At 49.6% G+C, this 27,650-nt stretch overlaps 1 protein-coding gene across 2 annotated transcripts in view; it reads left to right on the top strand.

The window, feature by feature from the left end:
- The window catches only part of ZCCHC14 (zinc finger CCHC-type containing 14), a 44,613-nt gene extending 18,089 nt beyond the window's left edge, over positions 1-26,524 (top strand). The window contains exons 3-13 of one of the 2 annotated variants that reach the window (NM_001205953.1): positions 6,495-6,568; positions 15,500-15,571; positions 18,414-18,523; positions 19,254-19,348; positions 19,430-19,484; positions 20,465-20,744; positions 22,283-22,374; positions 22,699-22,826; positions 23,673-23,813; positions 23,903-25,372; positions 26,399-26,454. In NM_001205953.1, the coding sequence (NP_001192882.1) occupies positions 6,495-6,568; positions 15,500-15,571; positions 18,414-18,523; positions 19,254-19,348; positions 19,430-19,484; positions 20,465-20,744; positions 22,283-22,374; positions 22,699-22,826; positions 23,673-23,813; positions 23,903-25,372; positions 26,399-26,454 (2,573 nt within the window). Of the gene's footprint in view, positions 1-6,494; positions 6,569-15,499; positions 15,572-18,413; positions 18,524-19,253; positions 19,349-19,429; positions 19,485-20,464; positions 20,745-22,282; positions 22,375-22,698; positions 22,827-23,672; positions 23,814-23,902; positions 25,373-26,398 lie in introns of both variants that reach the window. The other variant, XM_024978332.2, reaches the window with a different exon arrangement.
- Positions 26,525-27,650: the final 1,126 nt, after the last annotated feature.

Raw genomic sequence — 27,650 nt, 5'->3', positions numbered from 1 at the left:
TTCTCGGCTGTCTGGCTTCGTGCGGCCACAGTGGACAGTGTCAGGCCAGTGGCCCCCTGGCCAGTGGTGTGGGCCCTTGGGGGGCTCACAGGGACAGGATGGGGTGCAGCCCGCAGGGCCCCCAGCTGCTCTCGCCTCCCGGTTTGGAGCTGCGCGAGGATGCCGGTGGTGCCGAGTCCTCACACCTGTGGCTGCGGGCCTGGACGGCTGCCCTCCTCACGGCCCTGGGAGCAGCAGTCAGCTCGTTTCCTGGATTCTGCTGGAGGCTCAGTCGTCCTGAAGGCAGCAGGGCCTCTGTTCCTGGGTGGGTTGTTGTCACTCACTGAGCAGAGGGTCTTCCTTCATCATGTTGTTAAGGGGGAGGTGCCTCCTGGTGGGCGTTGCTTCCTCTGTCCCCAGTCCGTCCAAGTGGAGCCTGTATCTTGTACCCTCACAGTCCTAAGGGGGGAAGGCCACTTCTTCACCATTATGCTTTTCTCCTGTCGGCACAATTATCAAGACCCCTCGTTCCTGTGTTTTAATGTAAGTGCTGGTTGAACAGCAGTGTCTGTCTCTTGCCGGGATGCCTGGTGCAGGAAGGCAGGACTGTGGTAGGACCGGACCTGACTGCTCTCAGACATCATGACCCTTAGAAGATGCAGTAAGCCAGACCTTGCTGATTATCCGCAGTGGTCTCCATTCAGTGCTCACAGGTAACCATAGTCCCTCTACCGTGAAGCTGACCCAGCAGGTAACTGGTCATTGGTTCATTGTTCGTGCTTTCCCCAGTGCCCTGTTATTGCTCTTCGTAAAGTCTGAAGCCACTATCAGCGTTACTAGTTTTCTTGTTGTCTTTTCTGTACCCCACTTCAGTTTTGAATTGTCTATGCTTTTTAAAAGTCTTCAGAGACACAGTTCAACTTATAAAGAGGTCAGACTTTTGTGTTTCTTCAGATTACAGCTCAGGACAGCAGTAAGGACGGTCTGAAACCCTGACTAGTCTTAGAAGGTGGTCCTAGCTTGTTACATACTTTAACCCACCCGACCTTCCTAGGACCCTGTGGGACTCAGGTATAATAGCCTGGTTCATTGTAACTGCAGTCCCCATTTCAGACAGGAGAACTGAGTTGTGGTTAAGCAGCGTTCCTAAGAGAAGGTGGGATTCCAACTCTGAGATCCCAACACTTGGTTAAACAGAAGAGACTAGAAAAAGAAAGCCATGCACTCATTAGGTGGAAGCCTTACCTTTTTCTCTGTACTGTTGACTGAAGGTTTCAGGTACAGATTTCCTTGGGAAGCCGCCTGCGAGTTCACAGGAGCCTGCCAGGTGATGCCACAGCTCCATGGAGCAAGCTGGTGCTCGTTCTGTTCAGGGATTAAATAAGAGTGCCCAAGGTCATGCAGCTGGCGTGTCACAGTTCACACAGCTGGAGACTGCGGAGCCCCTGGTCTCCCCCTGCCCTGATGCATGGGTCCTGGGCCAGCCACCTGCCTGGCCTCCTGTCCCGCATCTCCACCACCACTTTAATTTCCTCCCAGCACAGGTGCTGTCACCTCTGGGCCTTGACTGTGTGTGGCTCTGCTCAGCGGGCCCTTCCCTTCCCTTTTAAAGTCTTGCCCTACCGTGCTGCTGTGGACTGAGTCACTCTTGCACCAGTCATGGCACTGCGGGGCCTCATGCATATGAAGGCTGAACAAACGCTTGCCTTAATACACATAACAAATGTAAATAAGTGAATTCCTCAGGTCCCTAAGTTCAAGTGCTGTGTTGCTAACCATCCAGATGGAATATGCGTTCATTTCCTAATTTTCTACTTCAGACGTCTCTTTTATCAGCTTTGTGTTTTCTGGATCATGTTCAACTTTTGTTTATATCTTTCTGGAGAACTAACAAATCAAATTAATGCAGGGGAGCTAGATGATAAAATCAAAGAAAAGTAAATTTATAGAGTTCTTAAATTCATATAACATGACCTAAAAAGATGTACAAAAGAGGATCAGTTTAATTAGCATAGTAGTGAATGCTCAAATTTTAACAACAGTTAAAAGAAGCAGTGTTTTAAAAAATTGTTCCCATTAACACAGACAACTAAATGCTAGATGAAAGTGAGAGAGTAAATTGATATTTAGGAACATTATTTAGCTGAGACTTTTAAGAGTACAGCTTTTAAATTCTTAGATTAAAATTAGATTTCAGTAATAAAATTGTAAAGCTGGAGGCATCTTAACTATTATTCTGGTTCAGTTTCTTTAATTATGAGGATGCTGAGTTCTGTTGTATGGAGCTTGAGAGAAGGTGGTGTGCTAGAAAATGATTATTTTTCATATTTTCTCTCACTCACCAATAAAACCCTTTTTATTATGCTTGCTTTTAGCTTTGGTTTAGTTTTAGGTGTGGCATAAAATTGGTTTCTTGTTATTGACTGTACCGAATTACGCTATTTAACAAAGATACATTGAAATCAAGTAAAACACGTAATTAACAGGAAACTGACGACAACTCATTTTTTTCCAGAAGTCTTTAGGGTAGAAAGGGAGGTGTTTCAGAGGAGAGCCTCCTTCTCGGGACATATTAAAGCCATTATCTCTGGGTGTCCTGTTCTCTCATGCGACGTGGCCCTCAGCGCCGGGGGGGTCACGTGACCGCACTTGGCAGCAAAGGCAGCCCTTAGGCTGTGGGTCTTAACAGGCACTCCCAGGCTGGGGTAGGGAGGGTGTTCCTGGACCTGGCGGTGTGGCTGCTGGAGGGGGTCTGTGAGCCCACCGGACCCCAGTTGGGCCTTCCAGGGCATCTGCCTGCACTCTTACCACGGTATGTTTTACAGTCTTATCCACGCAGCTCGGCCTCCCTCCTTGCTTAGTGACAGTAGTGCTCTGGTTTTTTTAATTAGGCATGGATCCAATTATAAAAATGGGAGTTCAGTGCAATTACACATCTTCCTGAAGGCCATGTGCTCTGACTCGTAAGATTTGAGAGAACCGCTGGTGTACAGCTTGAATAAGAAAAGAAGAAAATTTGAGCCCCGGAAATGCTGAAAGGAAGCAGCACACTGTCACGTGCTGTTTCTGCACGTGGGAGCAGGCTGGCAGCCTCAAGCCGGGGTCCCGCTACATGCCCCGGCCGAACCCCTTCACCGTCTGGGCCCCGGGGAGGCGCGCTCGTCCTGGGCGCTCTTCCCGCCCAGCCCTGGGTCTCGGGGGTCTTCCCAGTCAGTACTAATCCTGTCTTGGGCTGTGTTCTCTTCCTCAGGTGATGGTTTGATATCCAGCCCCTCAAACTGACAAATTTTTTGCTTATACGTTTCAGAAAGGAGTGGGGCTTCGTGTGTGACATGACCCAGTCTGCAGGCTCACAAGGGTGGCAGGAGGGAAGGGGGGCCTTGTCTACCAGTGGGCTTTCAGTGGGCCGTCAGCAAACGTGTGTGCACACAGGTAAACACTCTAAAACCATGAAACCACACTGCAGAGATGTGACAGGAAAACTAGCCATAACTCCACCACCAGGCAGTTAACCCTATCATTTTTGATCATTTATTTTCAGTCTCTCTCTCTTTTACATTTTAAACTATAATAATGTTATACATGTAGTTTATAATATTTCAGGTAACAGGATAAACACTTGTTCGTGTTTGTATTGTTATAAACATGGTCTTTAATAGTTTCGGAGTTGAGAGTATCTTATACTTCTTTGAAGCCCAGCTGAACACCCAGCCCGGCCCTCGTGTTGGCCACCGTCAGCGCTCTCACCTGCTGCTCTCACCTGACCCCACCCCCTGTCCCCATTGGGCCGTCCTCCGCCCTCAGGGCCCTGTGTGGCCACAGGTGTCGCTTCCAGGGCAGGCGGCATCAAGAGAAGACAGCAGGTCTTGTCTGTGTGTTTGGTCCAGAGGCGTCCTGGCGGAACTGGGGCTGGTGATGCAGACAGAGCACAGCGTCTGGTGGGCTGGGGGCTCCCAAAGAGGTCTGCTAACATCTCAGACCTCTGGTCCGAAATGCCTCTTTGATTTGAAAACAGCTGAGTAACATTCATCTGCTTTTCACATTTTCCTGTCCAGATATGAGTCACTTCCCGCCTTCAGTCCAGTTAGGGTTTTTTCTTTCTGCTTTTTTTTTCATAAATCCTAATATTCAGCCCTGGGACTTGTAGGTACACGTTGGTGTTCTGTGGCCCAGGAAAACGCCAAATAGGTTTTTCTGTGTTCGTTGACTTTGTATATTCTATTGTCTAAAGAAGTGAAGGGTCTGGATTAAAGTGAGGTCACTGTGGGTAAGTTTTTAAAAATAGTGATTGGGAGAGTGTAAGAGCTGTTTATTTGCTGACAGTCTGCCTGGGGAAGTCAGACAGGAACAGTGGGCAGTTTCACTGAGCGAGGTCGGGCAGTGCACAACTGCTAAAGGTGGTGTTTTCTTTGTTTTGCCAGAAAGGAAACAAACGTTCTTGTTTTTTTTAAACAGTAATTCCTTCCTGTGAGATGCTATTTTAAGTTTAAAATACTCTAAACCAAATGGGTTTTAGTGTCTCCCACGATCCGTATCAACTCTGATACAACTTTATAAACTTATAGAGGCTTAAAAATTCAGGCAGCGGTTTGTGAAGGCAAGGACTCTGGTCAGTGCCGGCCGCCTTGTGCCCAGCCCCGGAGTACAGCCCAACACACAGTAGGCGCTTCATGAGACGAGTTGGTGAATGAACAAGTTCTTGGTTTAGGGCAGGGATCGGCATGTTGTTTTATGCGAAGATCCAGATGGTTGGTGTTTCTGGACTGGGGAGGAGGTGTGTGGAGTCTGGCACCACTGCTGGGCTCTGCTGTCGGCGGGGGGAGAGCGCCTTTGGTGGTGCGTCAGCCCACAGTGTGGCTCTGCACCCTGGAGACGGTCACACCAATGGCCGAGGGCTGCCTGCGGCCCACCCGCCCCTGACTTCATAGCGCCACCCAGTAGAACTCCCTGTGACGACCAGGGTTCTGGGTCTGCTCAGCGTGGCAGCTACTGGCTATGTGTGGCTGCCAAGTACTTAAAATGTGGTTGGTGCGACTGAGGAATGAGATTTTTAATTTTATTCAATTGTAATTAATACCAAAGTAAGTGGTCCCATGGGGTCAGTGGCTGCAATAGTGGGAAGTACAGGGTTAGAACCTTTCCGAAGCCTGGTGCCCAGAGTTGCTCGTTCTCTGGGCGCTTAGACATATTATGGGAGGAGAGAGTTCTGCGGCCAAAAAAAAAAAAATTGGGGAAATGTGGTTAATAAAAGTAGATTTACTTGTCACAGGACTTCTCAGAGCCTTTAATATGATCGCGTACATGGGCAGTCTACGAAAAGGAGTTTCTTAGATTTTCCCTCCAAACTTTTGACCACGAAGCTTTCTGGGGGTTGGCCCTGAACGTCTTACAGAGTGGTGTTTACTGGAGAAAACTCTGGATGTGTGGCCGACCAGGAGATCGGGCGTCTGCAGAAAGTGTGACGTGACAGTTTTGTGAGTTACACTGAGTGTGTCAGGTTAGACAGGTGTTGAGGATCTGCAGACATGTCCATAGTACACAGCCAAGCGACCTCCAGGAATACGGGTGAAAAGTCAGGAAGGTGTGTATGCTGTTCACGCAGGAAAGCCTCCCTCATTCGCTGGGGTCTTTCCGGAAAAGCTGATTGTCTGACTGCTGCACCTGCCAGAAGTTCATAAGCTTGAAGAAGCAAGCAGTTAAATGAGTATTTGAGACGCATTCATGTTTGAATCAGAAACAGGGCATACGTAAACTAGATCATGTTTATTAAGTGCTGTTTTATTTTCAAAAATATTTGTGCTCGAATATTTGCATCTTACAAACTTAATTTGCATCTTAAAACTTAAGTGCTTACAAGCTTAATTGTATAATTTTCTTTCTGAGGAGAGAAAAAAAGGCACCCGTGGGAGTGACAGGGGAGGCATGAGGAGGGGATCACTTTGGGGCTGTCTAACGTGACTGTCTTCTGTCCTGTCCACCTGTGCAGCCGTGGCCCCTGCTCTGTAGGGGTGGCGCTAGGGGTCTGCAGCGCCTGCTCCACAACTGCGGTCCTCGCGCCTGCAGCCTGGCCCCGTCCCAGAAAGAGACAGAAGACGCCGACGAAGGCTCTGGGCAGCTACGTCTCTAAACAACCAGAGTGGGAGGTGTTGATCTTTAGTCTTTTAGGGATGAGAACAGAGCATAACTAACCTTCAGTTACAGTTATTATCCGTGCCCTCTAGCAGGCAAATAAACGTATGTTCTTTTCAAGTACCGATCCCTTTTTTTAAGATTTGTTTTTATATTTTCCCTGTATTTTCTGTCTCACGATCAACTTTGCCCTCATTCTGAGCTCGGCCTCCAGCTTCCCTCATTCCTGACGAGCTCCCCGCGGAGGAGATGGTGCCGGGTGCTGGGAGCTTTCCTGTGAAAGCCGCTAACATATCAATCGATGCAAACTAATCATGTACACTTCAAACTTTTATTTCGTTTTTATAATTGTGTTTGTTGTTTTTTTGTTTTGTTTACTTTTACAGTGACTGTTGAAAAGATAGACCTGAAGGGATTATCACACAAAAAAAATGAAAGAAATGTTGAATGTTCCTTTGAGGTAAGATACTAAGTTTTTTTTCCCCTTTTCTCCTCTAAGGGATAGGAAGGGAATATTTACCACGAAACAATACTTTTATTTATCTAAATAAAAGACAGGTCTTTTTTCAAAGCTCTGTGCCAGTGCTGTGGGAGATAGAAGTGTGGGCTGGGCCCTGCGGGTGACCGGTCCCCAAGATGCACTTGTTGGGGCTCCTTGCTCTCCATTGAGGGGGAGGGTCTGGGCTTGGGTGCAGCTTGGAACTCACGGTCCAATTGTGTCCCTGTTAGTTGTGTGACCAAGGACAGTGCTGAACCTGTCTGTGTCCCAGCACCTCCATTCAGCCAGAGGCTGGAATCTGGGGGAGTCAGTGCCTGCAGAGATGAGCCGTGTCCCTCTGCACCTCCCGGACGACAGAAACTCCTTGGTGGGTTTGGGGGGAGTGCGCCCTGGACTGACACACTCGGCTCCTGGTAGTTGGTCACCTAATTTGGCTACAGTGGAGAATTGTGAAAATTGAGGCGTACTGTTTATCAGGCCCTTTGAACCCCACTCACAGCCAGTCTGCTCGAACTGCGTTTGGATTCAGCCCCCATCCTCAGCCTCTCTATAAAGCAGTGAGCTTGGGCAGGGTGGACCCTCGGCCTCTCTCCAAACGAGGGGCTTGTGACCAGGATGGGTGCAGCAGGCTGGCAGACAGGGACACCCTGAGTCTTCTGGAGGTCCAGTGAACAGTTGAGTTTAGAAGTTTCTACCCAGATGCGTAAGCTGAATGAAGTGTTTTAGTGTTTAAAGAAAAGCTTTGGTTATCTGAAAGCTTACTTCTCCTGATGAGGTAACTGATAAGCACACTCTTGTGTTTAGGACAGTGATAAGCCTTCACCAGCCAGCAGTTCAGCTAGGTTTTTTTGGGGGTGGGGTGGGGTTACTAACCTGATGTGCCCTCAGGGATTTACAGCCCCAACTGTATTTTTTGGATGGTAATTTGAGATACTAAGGAAAGATAAAATGAACATTTAAAAACACACAGCTCTCTTATGTATGAAGCACGCTGCTCGTTCATGCAGCTTCGGCCGTGTGGGTGCTCTGGGCAGTGAGTTGCCCTCTCCTGCTTGTGACTAAGTTAAGTGGCCGCCTGTGGGATGTGAATGTGTAACATGCGTGACCTTTGGTTTGGGCATCCTATCACGCTGGAAAGATGAGGCGCCTTATGGTTGCCTAGCTTCCAGGGTTTAACCACAGTCTCTGGCTGGCTGTGGTCAGAGCTGCAGTTCTGTAGAGAGGAAGGACCACGGACCCTGTGGGAACATCTCTGCACACACCTGTAAACTTACAGATTCTCTGTCATCTCACACAACTGTCTGCAAAAGTAAGTCCCAGGAGCATTTTTCTGTTCTAGAAATCAACATGATGATGCTAAAATTTGCATGGAGAAAATTCCCTGGTAGTCCAGTGGTTAGGACGCGGCACTTTCACGGCCGTGGCCCGCGCTTGGTCCCTGGTGGAAGAGCCACGATACTGCATGCTGGTGGTGCGGCCTATGTAAATAAGTGAATGAGTAACAAATAGCATGTATATGGAAGAAACTACAGAGCAGTCACAGCAGTTTTGAAATGAACAAATTGGAGGACTCACTACCTGATCTCAGCACTGCTGTTGAAGTGCAGGGGCCCTGACACCGAGATGCTGAGAGGGGCAGGGGCCACCCCTGGGGCCAGAGCTGCTCTCACGTGTACATACATGGTCAATTGATTGTTTGGAAGACTTTGGGAGAATATCATTGGTGTTTTTAAAGATGAAACATTTTTAAAATTTTCTAAGTGACTTTTTTTTACACTTCTGATGAGACAGGTGTCATATACCATAAAATTCATCCATTTTATAAAATTCATCCATTTTAAGTGTTCGGTGTTGAGACCTCCCTGGTCATCCAGTGGCTAAGACATCTGCGCTTCCAGTACAGGGGGCCAGGGTTCGATCCCTGGTCAGGGAGGTAGGTCCCCCATGGCACAACTAAGGCCCAGTGGAGCCAAATACATTGTTTAAAAAATAGAAAAAAAAAAATTTCAGTGTTTTTACAATTTATTCAGAATTTAGTAACCATTACCACAACTTAATTTTAGTATTTGTATCACCCCAAGAAGCCCCATGCCTGTTAGCAATCATTGCCCTCTTCTCCTCCCCAAGTCCCAGGCAGTACTAATCCACTTTCTGTCTCTGGGTTTGGCTGTGCTGTGTATTTCTCATGAGTGCAATCATACAATATGTAATCTCTTGTGATCGGTTTCTTTCGCGCAAATAATGTTTCCGTGGCTCATCTGTGTTGTATCATGTGTGGGTACTTCCCTTCTGATGGCTGAGTGAATCTCCACCGTGTGGATGGACACGTTCTGTTTGCCCGCTCAGCAGCTGGCTGGTACACTTCCGGGTGGTTCCCACTTTTTGCCTCTTATGGGTAATGCTGCTGTGAACATTTGTGTACAGTTTTGCGTGTGGACAGATGCTTTCGTTTCTCTCGGATATACGCCTAGGACTGGAATTACCGGGCCTTTTGGCTTACAGATACTGTCTTCCACTCTGTGGGAATTTATTTCATGTTCTTGATGCTGTCCTTTGACACACAGACGTTTTGACTTTCGAAGAAGTCCAGTTTACCTACTTTTTCCTTCGTTACTTGTGCTTTTTGTATTTAAGAAATCTTTGTCTAAGCCAAGGTAATAAGGAGTCATTTTTGAGTTTTCTGATAAGAGTTTTATTGTTGTGGAATTACCTGGCAGTCCAGTGGTTAAGTCTCCACGTTCCAAAGCAGGGGGCGTGGGTTTGACCCCTGGTTGGGGAGCTAAGGCGCTGCATGCTGCTCAGTGTCGCCAACAAAACCAAACAAGGGAACCGTGGCCCTCCGAAGGACAGAGGCTGCTCGGGCGCCATCAGTCAGGCTTGAGGTCCCTCCCTGCCCCGAGTGCTCCGTATGTTCTGGGTCAGGCAGCGCTCTGATGAGGCCAGAGCAGCTCAGGCTCCCACTGCCTGCGGCTCCGCTTGGGGTCGCCCTGGGCTGGGCTTGGGGTCGGCGGTGGTGACTGTTCCGTCTTGCAGGCCAGGCCTCCTCCGCTTTGGGCTAAGGCCCTGGATGCCACACCACCCTGGTCAGTGATTATTGACAAAGGTATAAAGGCAGTTCAGTGAAGAAAAAGGTTGGTCTTTTCAACAGACGGTTCTGGAGCAGACAACAATACGCAAAGAAAAAAGAATCTTGATCAAACCTCACCTCTTGTATAGAAGTTAACTCAAAACTAATTTTGGACCTAAGCATAAAGCATAAACTATAGAACTTCCAGAAGAAAGCACAGAAAAAAGGTTTGTGACTTAACAGGCAAGTATTTCTTAGGTAGGATACCAAAACATGACCCATAGAAATGGATGAATTAGGCTTCATCAGAACTTAAAACTTGCTCTTTGAAAGGCCCTGTGGAGAAAATTGAAAGACAAGCCACAGAACTAGGAGAAACATATTTGTAAATTACGTGTGTGTTAGAGGATTTGTATTCAAACTATAAAAAGAACTCTCAAGAACTCAATGATAAGAAAATAACCCAATAAAAAATACACAGACATTTTACCAAGAAAGATGTGTGGAGGGCAGAGAGCACACGTGAACAGATGTGCAGTGTCATTAGCCGTTAGGAAGAGACCAGTTAAACCCACCACGAGCTAATGCTGCCTGCCCATCAGAACGGCTGAGGTCCGCAGGACTGACCACACCAACTGCAGGCAGGTATGTGGAAGGACTGTCCTGGGAGCATAAAATGGTGAAACTACTTGGGGAGACTGTTTGGCAGTTTTTTAAAAAGTTAAACATGCTCCTAAAATATGACTCATCAGCCCCACTTCTAGGTCAGTACCCAAAGGAAATGAAAGTATGTGTTCATACAAAGGTTTGTCCACGAATGTCTATAACAGCTTTGTTTGTAAGGCCCCAAATACCCATCACGGGAGACTGGGCATACACTGTACTGTGACCACACAGTGGGCTGTTGGGCGTGGAGGAGCGGGTTACTGATGCAGTATGGACAGAGAGAACTCCATAATTACACGTGTGAAGGAAGCCAGGGAAGAAAGTATGCTCCTTCCGGGTTTAAAATTTAGAAAATGTGAAATAATCTGCAGTGACAGAAAGCAGGTCAGTAGCTTGCTGGGGAGGGGTGATGGCCATGTCCGTTACATTGACCAGAAGGATGGTTTCGTGGGTGCATGCGTGTGTCCAAACTGGTCAGAGTGTGCATTTTAAATATGTGCATTTCAGTGTCAGTTATACTTCAGTAAAACACTTTTAGAAGTTACCTGAGGATTAATTTTTGTCCACAAAACCCTAAATAATTAGGATAAATTGTCCTTTAAATAGGTTGTCTTTTGAACTTGGAAATGAATGTCTATTGTACTATGGCCAGAACAGTAAAAACCTTTATTAGGAGTGGCTGCCGTACCACGGGGTGGTGTGCCCTCTGTTGCTTACAGTGTAGGAAGACTCAGGAAGCAGTTTTTTTCTGGAAGCTTTCACTTATTAAGGGAAAAGTCAGCGACACTTCCCGTGCCCCGCCCCCCCGCCACCCATTTTCTCAGCCTTGTTTATCTCTAGTTTTAATTTTTATGTGTCATTGTTTTCCAGGATGCAAATGAAAGGTTATTTTTTTATAGGAAGATGTAAGTAACAAATAGACTACAAGTAGGAGTTTGAGTTTCCTGTTCTTTTTTTTCCATGGAGTTGGTTTTGTTTTTGCTGAAGTTGTAATTGCTAGTTACTAGTTACTGTGGAAATCAAATCCAGGAAGCAGATGACAGAATCTTTTAAAATACAAAATGATTTTGTATCCATGTAGAAATGTCCACATTTACCAGCTTCCCCAAACTCACTGTCGAATAACTAAACCTTTTTTTAAAGTATATTTTTCTTTACTTATTATGCATGAAGGACAGGGTGGGAAAAAACCCCAGAAGATGACCCAAACACTTGAAATGCCTGGCAGACGGGAGAGTTGTATTGACTTAAGAGGAACTGTGGAGCAGGACCGATAAAAACCCCGTTCTTCTCACGCCCGTCTCTGTTGAGAACCCAGTTGCTGTTTAGTCGCTCAGTTGTGTCTGACTCTTTGCGACCCCACGGACTCTAGCCCAGCAGGCTCCTCTGTCCATGGGGTTTCCCAGGCAAGATACTGGAGTGGGTTGACAGTACATTTATTTTAGTGCTGTGTTTTTCTTTAAAAGTTTGCTTTTCCATCTTGAAACAGCCTTCACTGCCCTGAGCGCTCCTCACTGTTAGCTGAGGGCCAGTCCTAACGACTGCTTCTTGCTTAGTCCGTGCTCCCATCAGCTCCTGAGCGCTCCTCACTGTTAGCTGAGGGCCAGTCCTAAGGACTGCTTCTCGCTTAGTCCGTGCTCCCATCAGCTCCACGTGTGCAGGGACTCCCGTGTGCGTGCTCGCGTCACCAGGGGACACGCTGCACCGGTGCTTGTGCGGCAGCCTGGCTGCGTGGAGGCTGTGGCTCCCGGGCCGTGTGGTGGACGCCTAGTGCTGTTCCTTGCCGGTGCTCTGCTCTTCCGGGGGTTAATTGTCTCTATTTGTTGCTTGGGAACGCGTACTTGGAAAACAGCTTTGCCCCTAAAGTTTTCCCTGGTTGTGTTCAGATGGGTCCGACATTCCGTTGGTTCCCCCTCTGGAGCTGTGGCCCTTCTCCCACCTGGACTCAGGCTGGCACCGTCTCATTGAGGGCCCCCGTGTCTTCACCTTGGGGTCCCCTCTTCCCTTCCAGCTCTGGTTCCCTGCTCTTGGCTCGCAGATCACCTCTTGTTGCAGGTCAGTTCTGGTTCTTGTAGCTTTTTAGAGAAGGTCCTGGGGAGGCACAGTTCCCGACTTTCACGTTTGGCAGTGTCTTTATCCAGTTGTCCTGACACGTGGCCGGGAATACAACTCTAGACCAGCCGTCATGTTCCTTAGGAGCTTGGAAGCACTTCTTATTTCCTGTCTTGCACTGTTGCTGTTGAGAAGCATGGCTCTGTTCTACAGTTTCTATAAGTTTTAGGACCTTTGCTTGGTTCCAGTCACTCGCACATTTCTCAGAGCCACACGTGGGTGTAGGTTTCCATCCACTGTGCTGGGACGCATCAGCCCTTTTTGCCTAAGCCCGTTAACTTGGGGACCTTTTCTTGAATCATTCTTTTGATTCCTCTGCCCCATTTTTCTCAGTTTTATTTTGGAACTCCTGCTGTCGGCATGTTGGACCTTAAGACTGGCCCTCTATTTTATATCTTTTTGCCTCTATTTTCTTTCCCTTTGACTTTTTTGATTTACTGTGTGGAAGAGTCCTTCATCTTCTGTATCTTGAATTGACTTTTTCACCTCTGCTGTCCTGTTTGAAACTTGGAAGAACTCTTGTTCCCTGACAGTTCTTTCTTCGTAGCATCCTGTTCTTGGTGATGTTTTCCGCTTGTAGTTCACAGCAAATAACCGTTGATAGTTTTAGCATTAAAAACAGTTCTAAAAGCACGTGGTCCGTGCTGCTTCCAGGCTGCCTTGTCCTTTGTGACTGTTCTGCCTGTCCTTGTGTTTGGCTCCAGAGCTCCTCAGAGGCCTGATGGCAGGTCTGGTGGTACTGGGCACATGAGGGCTTCCCACATGAGGGCTGTGACCTGAGTAGCAGGGCCTCTTCCTAAGCTGCTGCCCCTGGACCAGAGGGTGCTGAGAGCAAGACAGACAGTGAGTCAGAGGAGTCAGACTCTGAGTGTGAAGAAATACTTATCTGTTCTATGCACAGTATGCTTTTTTGTGTATGTTTAAGATACATTGAAGTCCATCTCTTTAGGTCTCAGTGGCTCTTTGAGTGAGTGCAGCTGATAGGAAGCGACTGTGGCAGCATTTGATTGGCAGTGTTTTTTCTTGCTGGTACAGGAACCGTGGGTTAGCTTATGACTGATGCTATCCTGGACTCACTGGATCACGTGTCTCTAGCTTGTGGCAAGATGCTAGGCTGCTCTCCTGGTCCACACTCCTCTGGGGGCTGGCTGGCCTCTCTTCTGGCTCAGGGCTGGGTCAGGTCAGTCTGCGATTCCTGCAGAGGTGTGTTGCTGAAGTCAGCTGGTTTCCAATCGTTGCTTTGTATCTGCCCTGGGTGGAAACATCAACTCCTTTTGGAAGTCAAAGAAGATTATATCAGGAGCAGGCTACCTAGAATAGTTGTCCCTCTTTAAATGTAAAATGGTCAGGGAAGCAGATTGTCTGTTTCAGTGTAAAACGGTATGTTTGTGCTGTGCTCACCATCTGGGTGTTGGGCTCGATGCTCTGAGCTGAGTTAGGGTGTGTTCGTGCGCGTGATGTGCAGCGTGTTTTGCTTTGAAAACCACAGTGCCAACAGTGCTTGGGTCACGTATCTAAAGCGAGAAAGCTCTCACCTTGAATCGTGGCTGCTACTGCTGTTTTACGTGGGGAGCAGCTCACTACCCCGAGTCTTGTTTTTAGTGTTGTTAAAAGATTTAATTATTTCAAACAGAAAAAAATGGTGTAGGTATTTTCATTTTAGTGTAGGTAGATTTTGGATGGCGCACAGCACATTCATTAAAAAATGCTAGCACTTGCTGTGATGAGTTCTGGGAGGCGTCGATAATTCAGAGAGAAAGGAGAAAGGTTCCTTGCCTTGATCGATTTGTATTTTGTTGGGGCTTGAAAAACACACCTTAGTAATTGTTCTGTGCTATGACAGCTCCAGAGTAGAAAGGGACTCGTGTGAATTTCAACAGAGAGGAGAGATGCCAGCCCTGAGTTCAGGCCTGGGAGACCGTCAGCAAACATGCAAGAGGCCGGCGGGTGCTGGGCGCTTGAGAGTTGCTTGATTATCTCTAAGCTCTGGTTTCTCTACATCAGTGTGCATGTAATGCTTCCCTTTGGGTGACAGAAGACTCAGTCATTTTATTTCCTGACTTGAAATCCTCCAGTGCTTCTGGACTTTAGGGTGAACGTCATGGTTTCATGGTTTACCCTTTCTTGTTCTGGGCCCTGCTTCCCTCTGTCCCATCTGCTCCCCTCTGTCCTGCCTCGCTCCTCCTGAGCTCAGCGCACGCCTTTCTCAGTGCAGGAGAGCCTCTGACAGGTGTCTGTGCTGACGTAGGTGGAAAACAGCACAGACAGAGCGCCTTCACTTTCACTTTTCACTTCCACGCACTGGAGGAGGAAGTGGCACCCACTCCAGTGTTCTTGCCTGGAGAATCCCAGGGATGGGGGAGCCTGGTGGGCTGCCGTCTATGGGGTCGCACAGAGTCGGACACGACTGAAGCGACTTCGCAGTGCTAGGAAGCCAGCCCCCTGCCCCAGGGAACTCACAGTCTATTTGGGAAGATGGACATTTGTGCCCACTGTACCAGGCTTTGTAGAACTTCTGGAAAGGCCTTTCTGATGTTCTCTGCTGCGTCCTTCCCCCGCCCCCTGCAGTGGAAGCTGGTCCCTGCTCTCCTGGTCCTAACTGCCCTGACTCGTGTCAGACTCCTGTGGGCCACCAGCACGGCCACAGCCCTGAACGGGAGCTCTCACTGTTGGACGAGCTCACCTCTCATAGCGTCTTATAGACTGACCTACCTGAGCAGGGGGTTCCCACATCAGGGGCTGTGCACACAAGCAGTCGGGGTCATCAGGGACTTGATGACGCTTTAAGGGGCAACCTTAGACTCCACACATGAGTGACTTAGTGATGTTTGAATAATTGTGCAAAACAGGAAGTTAAGCTTTAATGGACTAGAGTTACATGAACATCTTTTCTATAACACACCAAGGGGTATATAAACGCACGAGGCTTTTATATATATAAAGTCTCGTCCCACTACCGCCATGTACTGGCTGTGAATCCCTGGAAGAATGTGCTGTGAATTGAGTATGTGGTGTCTGTTTTTAAGGTTGGTTTGTTTGTTTTTAAGGTCTTGTGGTCTGATTCTTCAATCACATCAGTAACCAAATCTTCCTCTGAAGTGACTGAATTTATTTCAAAGGTAAGGTGATTTAAGGGCTCTTATAAAAGTTATAGGGTCCCATTCATCACGGTCAGAAGGCAGCCTGATGCCCATGGATGCTGCCTTGAGCCAGGGCAGTGAGTGCAGGGTGGGCATTCCCACTTTGGTGCGGCATGTGGTCCACACTCCTTCCCGTTGTTGAGAACTGGGCGGGGCAGAAGGGTGTGAGTCCTCGGGTGCCAGGGCTGTTTGGCTGATGGCAGTTTGTTGCTCTCCCGCCACAGCTGAGGGAGGGGCGGCACAGGCGGCAGTGAGCGCAGACTCCACCTGCTTCCACCTTTGTGTGTGTGTACATGTCGAATCTTCCTGTTTGTGTTTATTTTTTCAAATATTAAAAAAATTTGAAAGGCAGCTGCTTGTTTTTAAATTGATTCAACAAATACCATCTCAACAGCAAGCTGCACTAATAAATACCTCTTTACCGCCATACACATACCGCCATACCTGCATGCTTAGAGTCGCCCAGCCTGGCCTTTGCCAGGCGGTGAACCACTGTCTTAGCCACAGTTGAGCATCTGAAGTGGCCACCTTTGCCGAGTGGAGCCAGCACGGCTGCAGTGTCTCCAGAGTGCAGCTGGCAGTTTGATTATCAGTTCAGTTCAGTCCAGTCACTCAGTCGCTCGCTGACTCTTTGCGACCTCATGGACTGCAGCATGCTAGGCTTCCCTGTCCATCACCAATTCCTGGAGTCCACCCAAACCCAGGTCCATTGAGTCGGTGATGCCATCCGACCATCTCATCTTCTGTCATCCCCTTCTCCTCCTGCCCTCAAGCTTTCCCAGCATCAGGGTCTTTTCCAGTGAGTCAGCTCTTTGCATCAGGTGGCCAAAGTATTGGAGTTTCAGCTTCAACATCAGTCCTTCCAGTGAACACCCAGGACTGATCTCCTTCAGAATGGACTGGTTGGATCTCCTTGCAGTTCAAGGGACTCTCAAGAGTCTTCTCCAACACCACAGTTCAAAAGCATCAATTGTTCAGCGCTCAGCTTTCTTTATAGTCCAACTCTCACATCCATACATGACCACTGGAAAAACCGTAGCCTTGACTAGATGGACCTTTGTTGACAAAGTAATGTCTCTGCTTTTTAATATGCTGTCTAGTTTGATTATAAGATGAGGGAAAACATCCCATGGGAGAAAATCTAGTTGAACACCCTGGACAGAAGTTGCTCGATCATGCCTCTTTTTTCAGCCTGTCCTGCCCTGAAGAGTGCCACAGACCTTCTTTTTAGGGATGTGGGTCCTGCCCCGGGCTCTCCTGCTCCTCTGCACCATGTAGACCACTGAGTTTCCTCTCCTCCAGGCCTCCCTACTTGTTTTGTGGAAAAGTGCTTCTCTGGACTCCGCTCATGCTGGCAGACCTTGCCGCTCTTGTCTGGGTATTTGCAGCAGCTGACACTCCCCTGGCTTTGGGTCCTTTGCCCTTTCTGGGCTTCTGCCTCACTGTCTTGTTCATCACCTCCTTCAGTATTTCTTCTGCTCCACTCTCTCTTCTCCTGGGCCTTGAGTTATGTGTACTTGACCCTGTCTTCAAGTTGAGGGATGTTTCTCCTCAGCTCTGTTCAGGTTGCTCATGAGCTGAACTCTTCATCTCTGGTACCATGATTTTAGGGGTTTTTGTTCATTTTCAAGTCATCTGATAGCTCTGACATCTGGGTTATTTCTGAGTCTGGTTCTAATGATTATCTTGACAATAGACTCCCACCTCTTTTTTATCTTATAATTTTTGATTGAATGTTAGACATCATGTCTAGAAACTAGCCTGGAAATGGAATCCATCAAACCATTAATGTGGCTTCGGGTTAGTCTTGTCAGGAGCAGAGCTGCGTTTGGGTTCCTCCAGAGAGACCTGCTGGTCCCTGGAGTCTCAAGAGGAGTATGGCGTGGTCTTGCCTCACCTGTGGAACAGAGCAGGTCTGCCTGCCCCATTGATTCCACTCCCAGGGAGGGCGCTGGGGATAGATTTGTAGTGGGGATGGGGGCTCCCTGTCCTGGTGCAGCCCGAGCTCCAGGCACAGGGTTGGGCCCTTTCTCAGCATCACTGCCCTTCCTTAGCATCGCTGCCCTTCCCTCCCCACCAGCTGACCTGGTCCACTCTGTGCTCATGCAGGCCCTTCCACTCAGGAGGGGTTCCTGCCCTTCCTTGGGGTTGGAGGGGTTTTGTTTTTACCTTCCCTGAGAAAAGACCAGTGTCAGGAGGACTTCCTCTTCTTCCTCCTCTCCCAGAGGCAGGAAGGTGTTCTTCCTCATCTCCAGAAACTTGGGGGTTGTGCTTGAGCTCTGAGAGCAGGCGCCATCTCATCCTGGCCTGTGACCTGTGGGCTTTCTGCTTTGGATGAAGAGCAGGCTCCAGGGGGAGGTATGGGGTTTCCTGCCTGGCCCCCGGGACAGCCGTTGCACCCTGTGCCACCTGCAGAGGCTCCCTGCGGCCTGCCGCCCACGGAAGAGAGCTCGGAAGTGAGGGCACAGTCTCCCTGCCCCGTGCCCCGGCTCCTGGCCGGCTGCTGTCTGACCCTCATTCAGCCTGTGGGGCGTGTATGGCAGCCGCCTTTTCCTCGTGTTCTGCTGCAGCTGGACAGCTCATGTGCCGTCTCCTCAGAGGGCAGGTCCCTCTTGGAGTTGGGTTGATGTGGTGGCTTTGCCGCCCAGCTCCCTGTGCTGTGGTGGGCTGTGGCTTCCTGCATCCCAGTGGATGCAGAAGCCCAGACTCACACCAGCAGACGCCACCTCCTCACACCTGCCCAGGTGTTTCTCACACTGAGGAGTCCTGGTTCTGTTAAGTAGATTGTGCCAGACTTCCTGTGCCTTTTCGTCTCTTTCAGTTGTCTCAGCTGTATCCTGAAGAAAATTTGGAGAAATTCATTCCTTGCTTAGCTGGCCCAGATTCCTTTTATGTAGAGCGAAACCATATGGATCTGGAAGCGGACCTGAGGTAATGCTCCCCCTGACCCCCATAAGGCCACGGGGAGCAGCCCCCTGCAGCAGCACCATGTGACTGGTGGACCGACGGCCCTCGGTGGTGTAGGTGGGGCTGGGCCGCCTGGTCACGGAGGGGCTGCTCAGGTGACACGTGGTCTGGATGGTTCCGGTCTCCTCTTCAGTTACAGAGAATTTGAAGGGTCTTAACCTAGGCATGCTTTTGAGGATATACAAGTGAAGGAATTCTGAAGTATATGCCAACATGTACTGTAATTTTGACAGTCTTATGAAATAAAATCTGGTTATCCTTTCTCTTCTGTAGTAGAAAGGATGAAACGAAGACCTAATAAAACGTCTCCTGGGTCCAGAGACTCTGGACCCAGAGGGTGTCCTGCATGCTGTCCTGTACACATTTACAGAGGGAGCCCTGCTGCCAGGGCCCGGGACTGGGCCCGCCGTTGGAGTGCCCCCTGGCAGCTGAGACCACAGGCCCCGTGTTGTGGGCCCAGAGAGACTCTGTTCATACAGTGTAGTACAGTGTGAATGTGGGAAGGGGCTCCAGGAAACCCACGAATCCTGCCAAGAACTAAACTGAATAAAGCAGGAAGATGAGAGGTTAAGGTGCTTCTGTTTAGTTTTTCTGATACAAATGTCTCTTAATTGAAAATTAAAATTTCTCTCCCAGTTACTTTTTGGTAATAATACATTTTAATGCTGAAAAAACCACTCTGTTTGTTTTTTAGGTATTTGGCTTCGTTACCTTCTCATGTGTTAAAAAATGACCATGTTAAGAAATTTTTCAGCACTTCTTCTCCCACCCAACAGCTTCAAAGTCCAAGTGAGTTTGTAAAATGTAATTCAGTAAAAGTAGAAATATTTTTACGGTCTGTGAATGAATTATTCTCATTTTAACTTGTAGGTCCTGGCAACCCTTCCCTTTCTAAAGTCGGTACCATGATGGGCGTGTCTGGAAGGTGAGACTTCTCCCGTGCGACCCGCGCATTTCCAGGCAGCCTTGCTGCAGAGCTTGCTTCTCACTGTGTGCCAGCAGTTGCTTCTGGAGCTAAGGCATTCTTGATCTTAGTCTTGACTAGTAATATTGGATAAGAATTGGATAGAGATAATCTACTTTTTGATTTCTCAAAAAATAGAAAAAAAGGGGTTCTCTGAGCCACTGGAATTAGAATTCCCAAAGACCCTTATTGCAAATGCCAGTTTCTGGGCCCTGTACATTCTAGGAAACCAGAATTTCTGAAAATCTTCATTTTTACAAGGTCTCAGGGAGTGATTAAGCCCATGAAGGGTCAGAGTTGCTGCTGTCTGGGTTCTCTGCCAGCTGGGGCCCTAAAATGGGCTGACCTCACATGTTGGGGGGGGGGGGGTGCGCGCACACATGCACGCACACACACACGTGCGCGCGCGCGCGCGCGCACACACACACACACACACACACACACACACAGTCCTATGGACGCCAGTCAGGCAAGGAGATCTTTGGTGTCCCGCCTTTCTTGTTCATCCCTCACCTGGAGTGTGTGAGCACATGATGAATCTGTGGGTCTGCAGTTTAGTGTGGAAGGGGCTGGCACAGAGAGAGATGCTTTTGCTCCTTCCAGCATTCGGGAATTTACTTTTTAAAAAAAAATGTTTGGAGTTGATTTTAGTATATGTTAGTATTATCCTGTGATAGAAGCAACAGAAAAAAACTAGACAGCTCAACCAGAAGTCTGGTGGTGACACACACGTGTGTGTACATGTGCTCAGGCGCTGTGTCTGAACAGGTGCATGCACACGTCCATGTCCACAGATGGTCAACTGGGGCGGGGGTGTGGTGGCAGAGGCTGCAACTTGAACGCTAGTGGTGAAGTGGGCCGCAGATGCAGTCTGGATAGAGGAGCTGGTCTTGAGTGGAGGCCGTGGAGTTTTGAAAACCACCTGTCTGCTGTCCTCGCAGGCCTGTGTGCGGAGTGGCCGGCATCCCGTCCTCTCAGGGCAGCGCCCAGCACCACGTGCAGCACTCCGCCAGTGCGGCCGCCTTGCCCCACTGCTCGCACTCGGGGGGTGCAGGTTCGGCGCTGGCCTACCGGACCCCGATGGACAGCTCGCCCGCCATCCTGATGCCGTCCAGCCTGCAGGCCCCGCAGACCCAGGAGCAAAATGGGATTTTAGACTGGCTTCGGAAACTGCGTTTGCACAAGTATTACCCTGTCTTTAAACAGCTCACGATGGAGAAGGTACGTTGGTTACTGGCAGGCAGATAGAATGTGCTTGTTGTCTCGGGTAATCTTTCTTTCTTCGGACCTCGTTCCCAGAGGAACCGAGCTGGGTTTCAGCAGTGCGTGTGTTGTGGAGGTCATGCCACCTGGTCCTTAACACTGCCAGATGCGTGCTCCCCGGGTCCCATGAGTTCGCTGAAGGGGGCCATGGATTTGAATTTGAAGCTGCCTGGTTCATTTTGATATTTGGCAAAACTAATACAATTATGTAAAGTTTAAAAAAAAAATTAAAAAAAAAAATTAAAAAAAAAAAAAGGAACATAAATTGCTTGTGAACAAACAGCTTTTTAAAGGTAGTTTGGGGTCTTCCCAAGTAGATACTTGCTGTATGTGATGTGAAGAGTGTTGTGCCTCCAGCCACCCTGTGGGGGGTAGAAGTAGTAGATTCTGGAGCTTGCATCCCCCCCCTTGCTTAGACAGCCCTCAGTGCAGGCCTTTTTAAAGGAGCCCGCATACTTTGACCCGGGTAAATGCTGGCTGATGACCTGGCTTCATTAAGGGCATAATAGCTAAAGGAATAGATGAATTTTATATCTTTCAAGCAGTCCTACATAGAAACTATTTTTACAATAGAATTTTGACAAGAAGCATTTTTTTTTTCCATTGTTAAATTCTGAAATTTCTTTCAAGTTTCAATGTCTCTGGTAAATTACACCTGTATGGGATGTTTGAACTCTGAGTGCCCTCTGCTGGATAAAGTGCTGTGGTAGCTTTGGTCTCTGTAAACATTTCCTTTGTCCAAAAACCTGCAATTGAAGAACTAGAAGTCAAGCTTTTACTGCTAATAAAAAACACATTTTAAGTATATTTTCAGTACTCTCAGTTTAGGATTCATAAGTCTTAAAAACAACAGATTTTACTATCAGTTTAAAAAGTTATAGTGTGATGTATGTAGTTGAAAAGGCTATAATCACAGATCATATTATGGGCCGTCACGAGAACCACGTAGGATCTTTTTCTTAGTACAAGGGCAGTGGGTTAGGTTTCCACTCAGTTTGGATGGCATGTGCTTTTCTGGATCACTTGCTGCCCAACAGAGTTGCTGGTGTCCCGTGATTCCAGAAACAAGAGCCGCTAAAGAGGACGATGCTCCTCTCTGTGGGAGTCGGGTCCCTGGAGCGGGACACTTCCATGAACCGCATCCCAGTAGCAGCTGAGACCGCAGGACACTGTCCCAGTCACCTGCCCGCACAGCACGCACCTTCCAGGGCCCCACGTTCACCCAGCTGTGGTCCAGACGCCTGTGCCGAAGGCTCAGGAGACACAGCCCGTGACTCTCAGGTGTAAAGTGGGTGTCTTGTATTTTGGACTCTGGACACCAAGTCACTTAGCAAGTAAATATTGTAGCGTTTCCCTGTCTTTTATTATCTGGTTAAGTTTTATGGGTTTACGTATCTGAGAGGTTGAATATGTTTATTAAGTTAAACTCCAAGTTCTTTGTTTTCAGAATCCTAATTAATTCTCAGTAACTTTGTAATTTGTTTCTTCTGTGGAAGTTTCTGAGCCTTACGGAAGAAGATCTAAATAAATTTGAATCCCTCACCATGGGAGCAAAGAAAAAACTCAAGACTCAACTGGAGCTGGAGAAGTGAGTGTGAGATTGTTTATGAAATGTGTTCATTTTAGTTTCTAACATGAGGGACAGATGCTAGGACTTGTTACTGCTGGTGGCTTAATTAATACTCTTAAACCTTAATTAATACTCTTAAAACTCTACAAATGTGGCTTTGGTTTGCTAGAAACGACCCTTTAGAGTGAATCTGACAAGTCAGTTATCTTCTACCCTGGGGATTATTTTGACGGAAATCACCCTTCTGTGGACCATGTGTACTTAAGTAGCGTCTGTGAAGCATTGAGAGTTTGTTCAGCAGAACTGAACACTCGGTTGTTGGTGTGCTTTCCTGTCACACAGGGAGAAGTCAGAGAAACGGTGCCTGAACCCCTCGGCCCCTCCCCCGGTCAGCAGCAGCGGAGTGGCCCGCGTGCCCCCCACCAGCCACGTGGGGCCCGTGCAGACAGTGCGAGGCAGCCATGCTGCAGGTGGGTGGGGCCGGGTGCGCCTGGACCCGGGACCCTTCTGGCAAGGGTCAGACCTCAGGTCACACCACTTTTCCATTTCCATCTCCTAGTACTTAAAGAGTTACTTTTCCTCGTTTTAGCTCTTATAGTTTCTGCAGTAGACAAACAGAAGGGACCTTAGGTTTGCAGCTGGAGACAGGTGACTCTCCTGAAGTTGTTTGGGCAAAAGGTTTAGACCCAGGAACTGCTCTGGTGAGAGGGAAAGAACAGGAAATGTGAAAATAGATGCCAGTCTCTCCCCTTCACGTGGGTGCAGAGAGGTGGCCCTAGGCTGCTGCCCTGCATGTCCACCCTGAAGTCCTTGATGCCGGACCACCAGCCTTCTCCCCTTCCCCCTGCCTTCCTCTCCTCAGGGGGTGGTGGAGGACCACGGTAACAGCCCTTCTGCTGTTTTCCTTATGCACTAGAAACATCAAGAGTGACAGGAACCAGGAAGAAAAAACTGTCAGTGCATCTTTTTGGTACTTGTTTGACCGAAAAGGTCTTGTGTCACTGGGCCTCAGAACACAGAGGTCTCTGTGTTGGTGGAGGGCTGCTTTTGTAGCACCTGGTGGTGGGGGGGTCCTTCTCCTGGTCTGTGGTGAGTGCTTGGGGAGCTGAGCACGGCTGTGTGTGCATCTGCCGAGCGTGGGAGCCTCAACCCTGTGTGCATAGGGCCAGGGTAGGACCTGCCTCCTTGGGGCTGATGCGAAGACAAGCGCGACAGGCATGCCTGTGGGCGGGAGAGGAGGGCACAGCCAGCGTCGTGTCCTGTAGCTCGAGGACCTCAGTGCCACCTTTGGACTGTCACCTGTCCCTTCTCCGCAGCGCTGCGGGTGGAGGTGGAGCAGGCCCCTCACCAGACGGCCCGGGAAGGCAGCTCGTCTGAGTGCTCCAGCTCCTCACCCAGCCCGATGGGCGTGCAGGCCCGGGAAGAGAGCTCAGACAGCGCGGAAGAGAACGACAGACGTAAGGATGCCCTTCCTTCCTGCGTGGCTCGCGAGGCGCTGCCCCCGCCCGGCCCAGGCAGGCTGTGCTGACGCTGTTTCCACCTCTAGGTGTGGAGATCCACTTGGAGGGCCCTGACAAGGAGAAGCCCGTGATGCTGCTGAACCACTTCACTTCAAGTTCCGCCCGGCCCACGGCACAGGTCCTCCCTGTGCAGAACGAGGCAGGCTCCACCCCGTCGGGCCACCACTCGCTGCCCCCACAGATGATGACGGCGGCCTCACACATCGCACCCATCCGGATGCTGAACTCTGTGCATAAGGCGGAAAGGGGGAGCACGGACATGAAGCTCCTCTCGTCCTCTGTGCACTCACTGCTGTCCCTCGAGGAGCGCAGTAAAGTCTCTGGACCAAGAAGCAGCATCAAGGTGGACAAGAGCTTTGGCAATACCATGATGGACGTGCTCCCCTCGTCCACCCCCCATCAGCCCATGCAGGTCCTCTCCGGACTCGCCGAGAGCAGCTCCGTGTCTCCCACTGTCTCCTTTGGTCCCCGCACCAAAGTCGTCCACGCGTCTGCACTGGACAGGGTGATGAAGCCGGCACAGCAGCCGGCCCTGGTGGTGGAAGCCAGCACCGCTGCCGCGGGGACATCCAGCACCGTCTTCCACGTGGCTCGGCCGCCCATCAAACTCCTGGTGTCTTCATCTGTCCCTGCGGATTCCGCCATCTCTGGGCAAACCTCCTGTTCTAACAATGTGCAAATAAGTGTGCCCCCTGCAATAATAAACCCCCGGACTGCTCTGTACACAGCCAACACCAAAGCTGCCTTCTCTGCGATGAGCAGTGTGCCCGTGGGCCCCCTGCAGGGCAGCTTCTGTGCGAACAGCAACACTGCCGCCTCCAGTAGCCACCCTTCCCCATCCTTCGCAAACATGGCCACCGTGCCCAGCTGCCCGGCCCCCAGCTCCAGCCCCGCGCTCTCCTCGGTCCCTGAAAGCAGCTTCTACAGCAGCAGTGGTGGCGGCGGCGGTGGTGGCAGCTCCCCCGGGAACCTCCCCGCTTCAGCCCAGAACCACCACCACCACCACCACCATCAGCAGCAGCCGGTGCCCCAGCAGCCGGCGCCCGCCCCGCCGCCCGGCTGTGTTGTGTGCACGTCATGCGGCTGCAGTGGGAGCTGCGGCTCGAGCGGCCTGACTGTCAGCTACGCCAGCTACTTCCAGCACCCGTTCTCGGGGCCCTCAGTCTTCCCCTTCCCGTTCCTGCCCTTCAGCCCCGTGTGCGGCAGCGGCTACATGGGTGCCCAGCAGTATGGCGGCGGCGCCTTCCCAGTCGTGCACTCGCCCTACGGTGGTGGCGTGGGCCCCGAGCCCGTGCTGGGTGGCCAGTCCGCCTTCACTGTCCCGCCTGTGCAGAACTTCATGGGGGCGGCGGGCGTCTACCAGGCCCAGGGCTTGGTGGGCAGTAGCAATGGTTCCAGTCACAAAAAGAGCGGGAACCTCTCGTGTTACAACTGTGGGGCCACCGGTCACCGCGCTCAGGACTGCAAGCAGCCGTCCATGGACTTCAATCGGCAAGGTAAAGGCTCTCGAGGTGGAGAGATCCAGACAGGAGTGTCCTTTTTATGAAAATAATAATCAACTTCCTTTTTTCTAAAGCAAGCAAGAAGTGATTTTCAAGTGCTCTCTGAAAAGGCACCAAACTCTTGATGGGCTGTGCAGCCCCCAGAGGGCAGCTTTGGTTCAGAGACTGTCTTTATGATTTCCGCCTGCTCCTCACTCCAGTGTGGCTCTCTGGCCGTGGCCCGACGGCTCCGCGGTCTGTTCTTTTGTGCCACGTGACTGGGGAGCAAGCGTGGGTGATTCAGAGCCACGCCCAGTGTTAACTGAGAACCGAGGGCGTGGCGTGTGAGTGCAGGCGCTGCCGATGGGACTCTGTCCCCGCTTGTGTCCCCGGTCCAGCGTGGCGTGGCCGTGGCCGCCGTGTGGCTCCGTGGTGTCCTCGCTCCCTGTGCTGTATCTTCTTCCTCCCCCCTCTCCTACTTCCACTCGCTATTTTTTTGTCTCCTTTAGTCAGGTGTGTGTCTGCTGTCGTTACCACACCAGGTTTGTTCTTGCTGTTTTTCTGGGCATGGGGATAGCTGGACAGTCAGCCACTTGCTTTCTGGAGAATTTTGAGGGGAGCTGCACAGACAGCCTGGAGTCGGGTCTGGTGGCAGGTGGGGTGCCTGTGGGCTGTGGCCACCCCCATTGACAGAGATGGTGCTGCGTCTCCTGAGGCAGCGAACCCAGAGCCCTCTGTGGGGTCGGGCCTCCCTGGCCCTGCCCCAGGGAAGGGGCTGATTCTTGCTGTCTGAGCTCCCAAAGTTTGAGGGAAAGGACTGGGAACTCTGCAGTCTCTGCACCGTTTGTCTGATTTGATAAACTTTACAAAAGAGTTTTGGGGGTGCAGCAGGGGAATTGGGAGTGGTTAGAAGAGGTGGTTTAGATTTCCAGCACCCAAATCTTGACCAGTGACTCCGGAAATAACTTTGGACAGATCATGGCAGTAATTCTATGGTGATTCAAATTTGATCTCTTTTTTTTTTTTTCCCCCCTTCTCTAGGTACTTTTAGGTTGAAATATGCCCCTCCAGCAGAAAGTCTGGACTCCACAGATTGATATTTTTCTCTGGCAACAGAACACTATTAAGCCATGGAGACCTAAGGAAAATTAAATACAAAACTGAGAAGTCTAGTTGCTGTTGAGCTTAATATTTTTAATCCAAAGGTGCTTTACTTTACTAGACTGGATAGAAAACCTAGCGTAGGAATGCATCAAACTCAGTTTTATTGCCAAAATCCTAGACGGGAGCTTGATGTCAGGACTGGCCTAGTGGGTATCTCCACTGTGGGTGAAAACTGGCCACCTCCACCCTTGGTCGCAATGCAGAGACCTGCCGTCTCCTGAAGAGCATTGCCGTAATTGGTCCTTCTAGGCTCACACGTAATTCCAGGGCAGCTACGTGAGGTTGGATCGAGAACTGAAGGTCGGAGTTCTCCAAGTGGAGTTCTACCAGTCGGACTCTTGACACCCCTGGTGAGGGAAAATGTCGCCTTTGTTTTGTTCTGTTTGTTCTGTTTCGTTCTTAACAGTGGTTAGGCACTAATCTCTGGGCTTTTTAAGGATTGCACTACAGAAGAATGTAAACTGATGTCAATCTCTGCAGTTCTGGGAGACAGACTCCCTGAGACCAGTCAGTGCAAGACACTCAGAGACTCCGTCTTTAGAGTCGGCACCAGCAGGCTACATGACTTAGTACACAAGAGGTGTTAGTGTTCCTTCCCTCCTTAAAAGCACTTGTAGCAGTTTTCAGGTTTTTATTTTTTCCTGCAAATACATTTAAACTACATTATTAAACAGAAATAGTTACTTGCAACAACTTAATTTCTAAAAGGGTCCAAGTCCCAAAGAATCCCTAGCTGTCAAAGCTTTGAGGACACCTTCCTTCCCAGCCCTTCAGAGCTTTGAGTCCTGTCGTCTTCCCCATGAAGGAACCCTGGCAGACGCGATAGCAGCACGGCCTCGTGATCGGCACTGACGGGAGGCTGCGTATCCTTAGCCAAGTTTGCAAGTTATTTTATCTCCCATGGACTTCCCAAGGACCCCAAGGCTCACTGCTAACGGATTCACACTTGAGACAGACCTTTCAACAATAATACAGTCCTACAATCTCTGAGCAAACGACTGAAATTTTCTCCTGTCAACTTCTTTTGTATTAGGCTCTGTATCAATAGTTAATTCCATTTAAAAATTACCGGAAAACTACAATAGAAAGTGGTTAAGACTCTGAAAGAGACTACACCGACAGGACAGAG

This window comes from Bos taurus, chromosome 18, assembly GCF_002263795.3.
Source record: "Bos taurus isolate L1 Dominette 01449 registration number 42190680 breed Hereford chromosome 18, ARS-UCD2.0, whole genome shotgun sequence".
Lineage (NCBI taxonomy): Eukaryota > Metazoa > Chordata > Mammalia > Artiodactyla > Bovidae > Bos > Bos taurus.
Note: the sequence above shows the minus strand (reverse complement) of the source record. Positions and strands in the feature narration are given on the sequence as shown.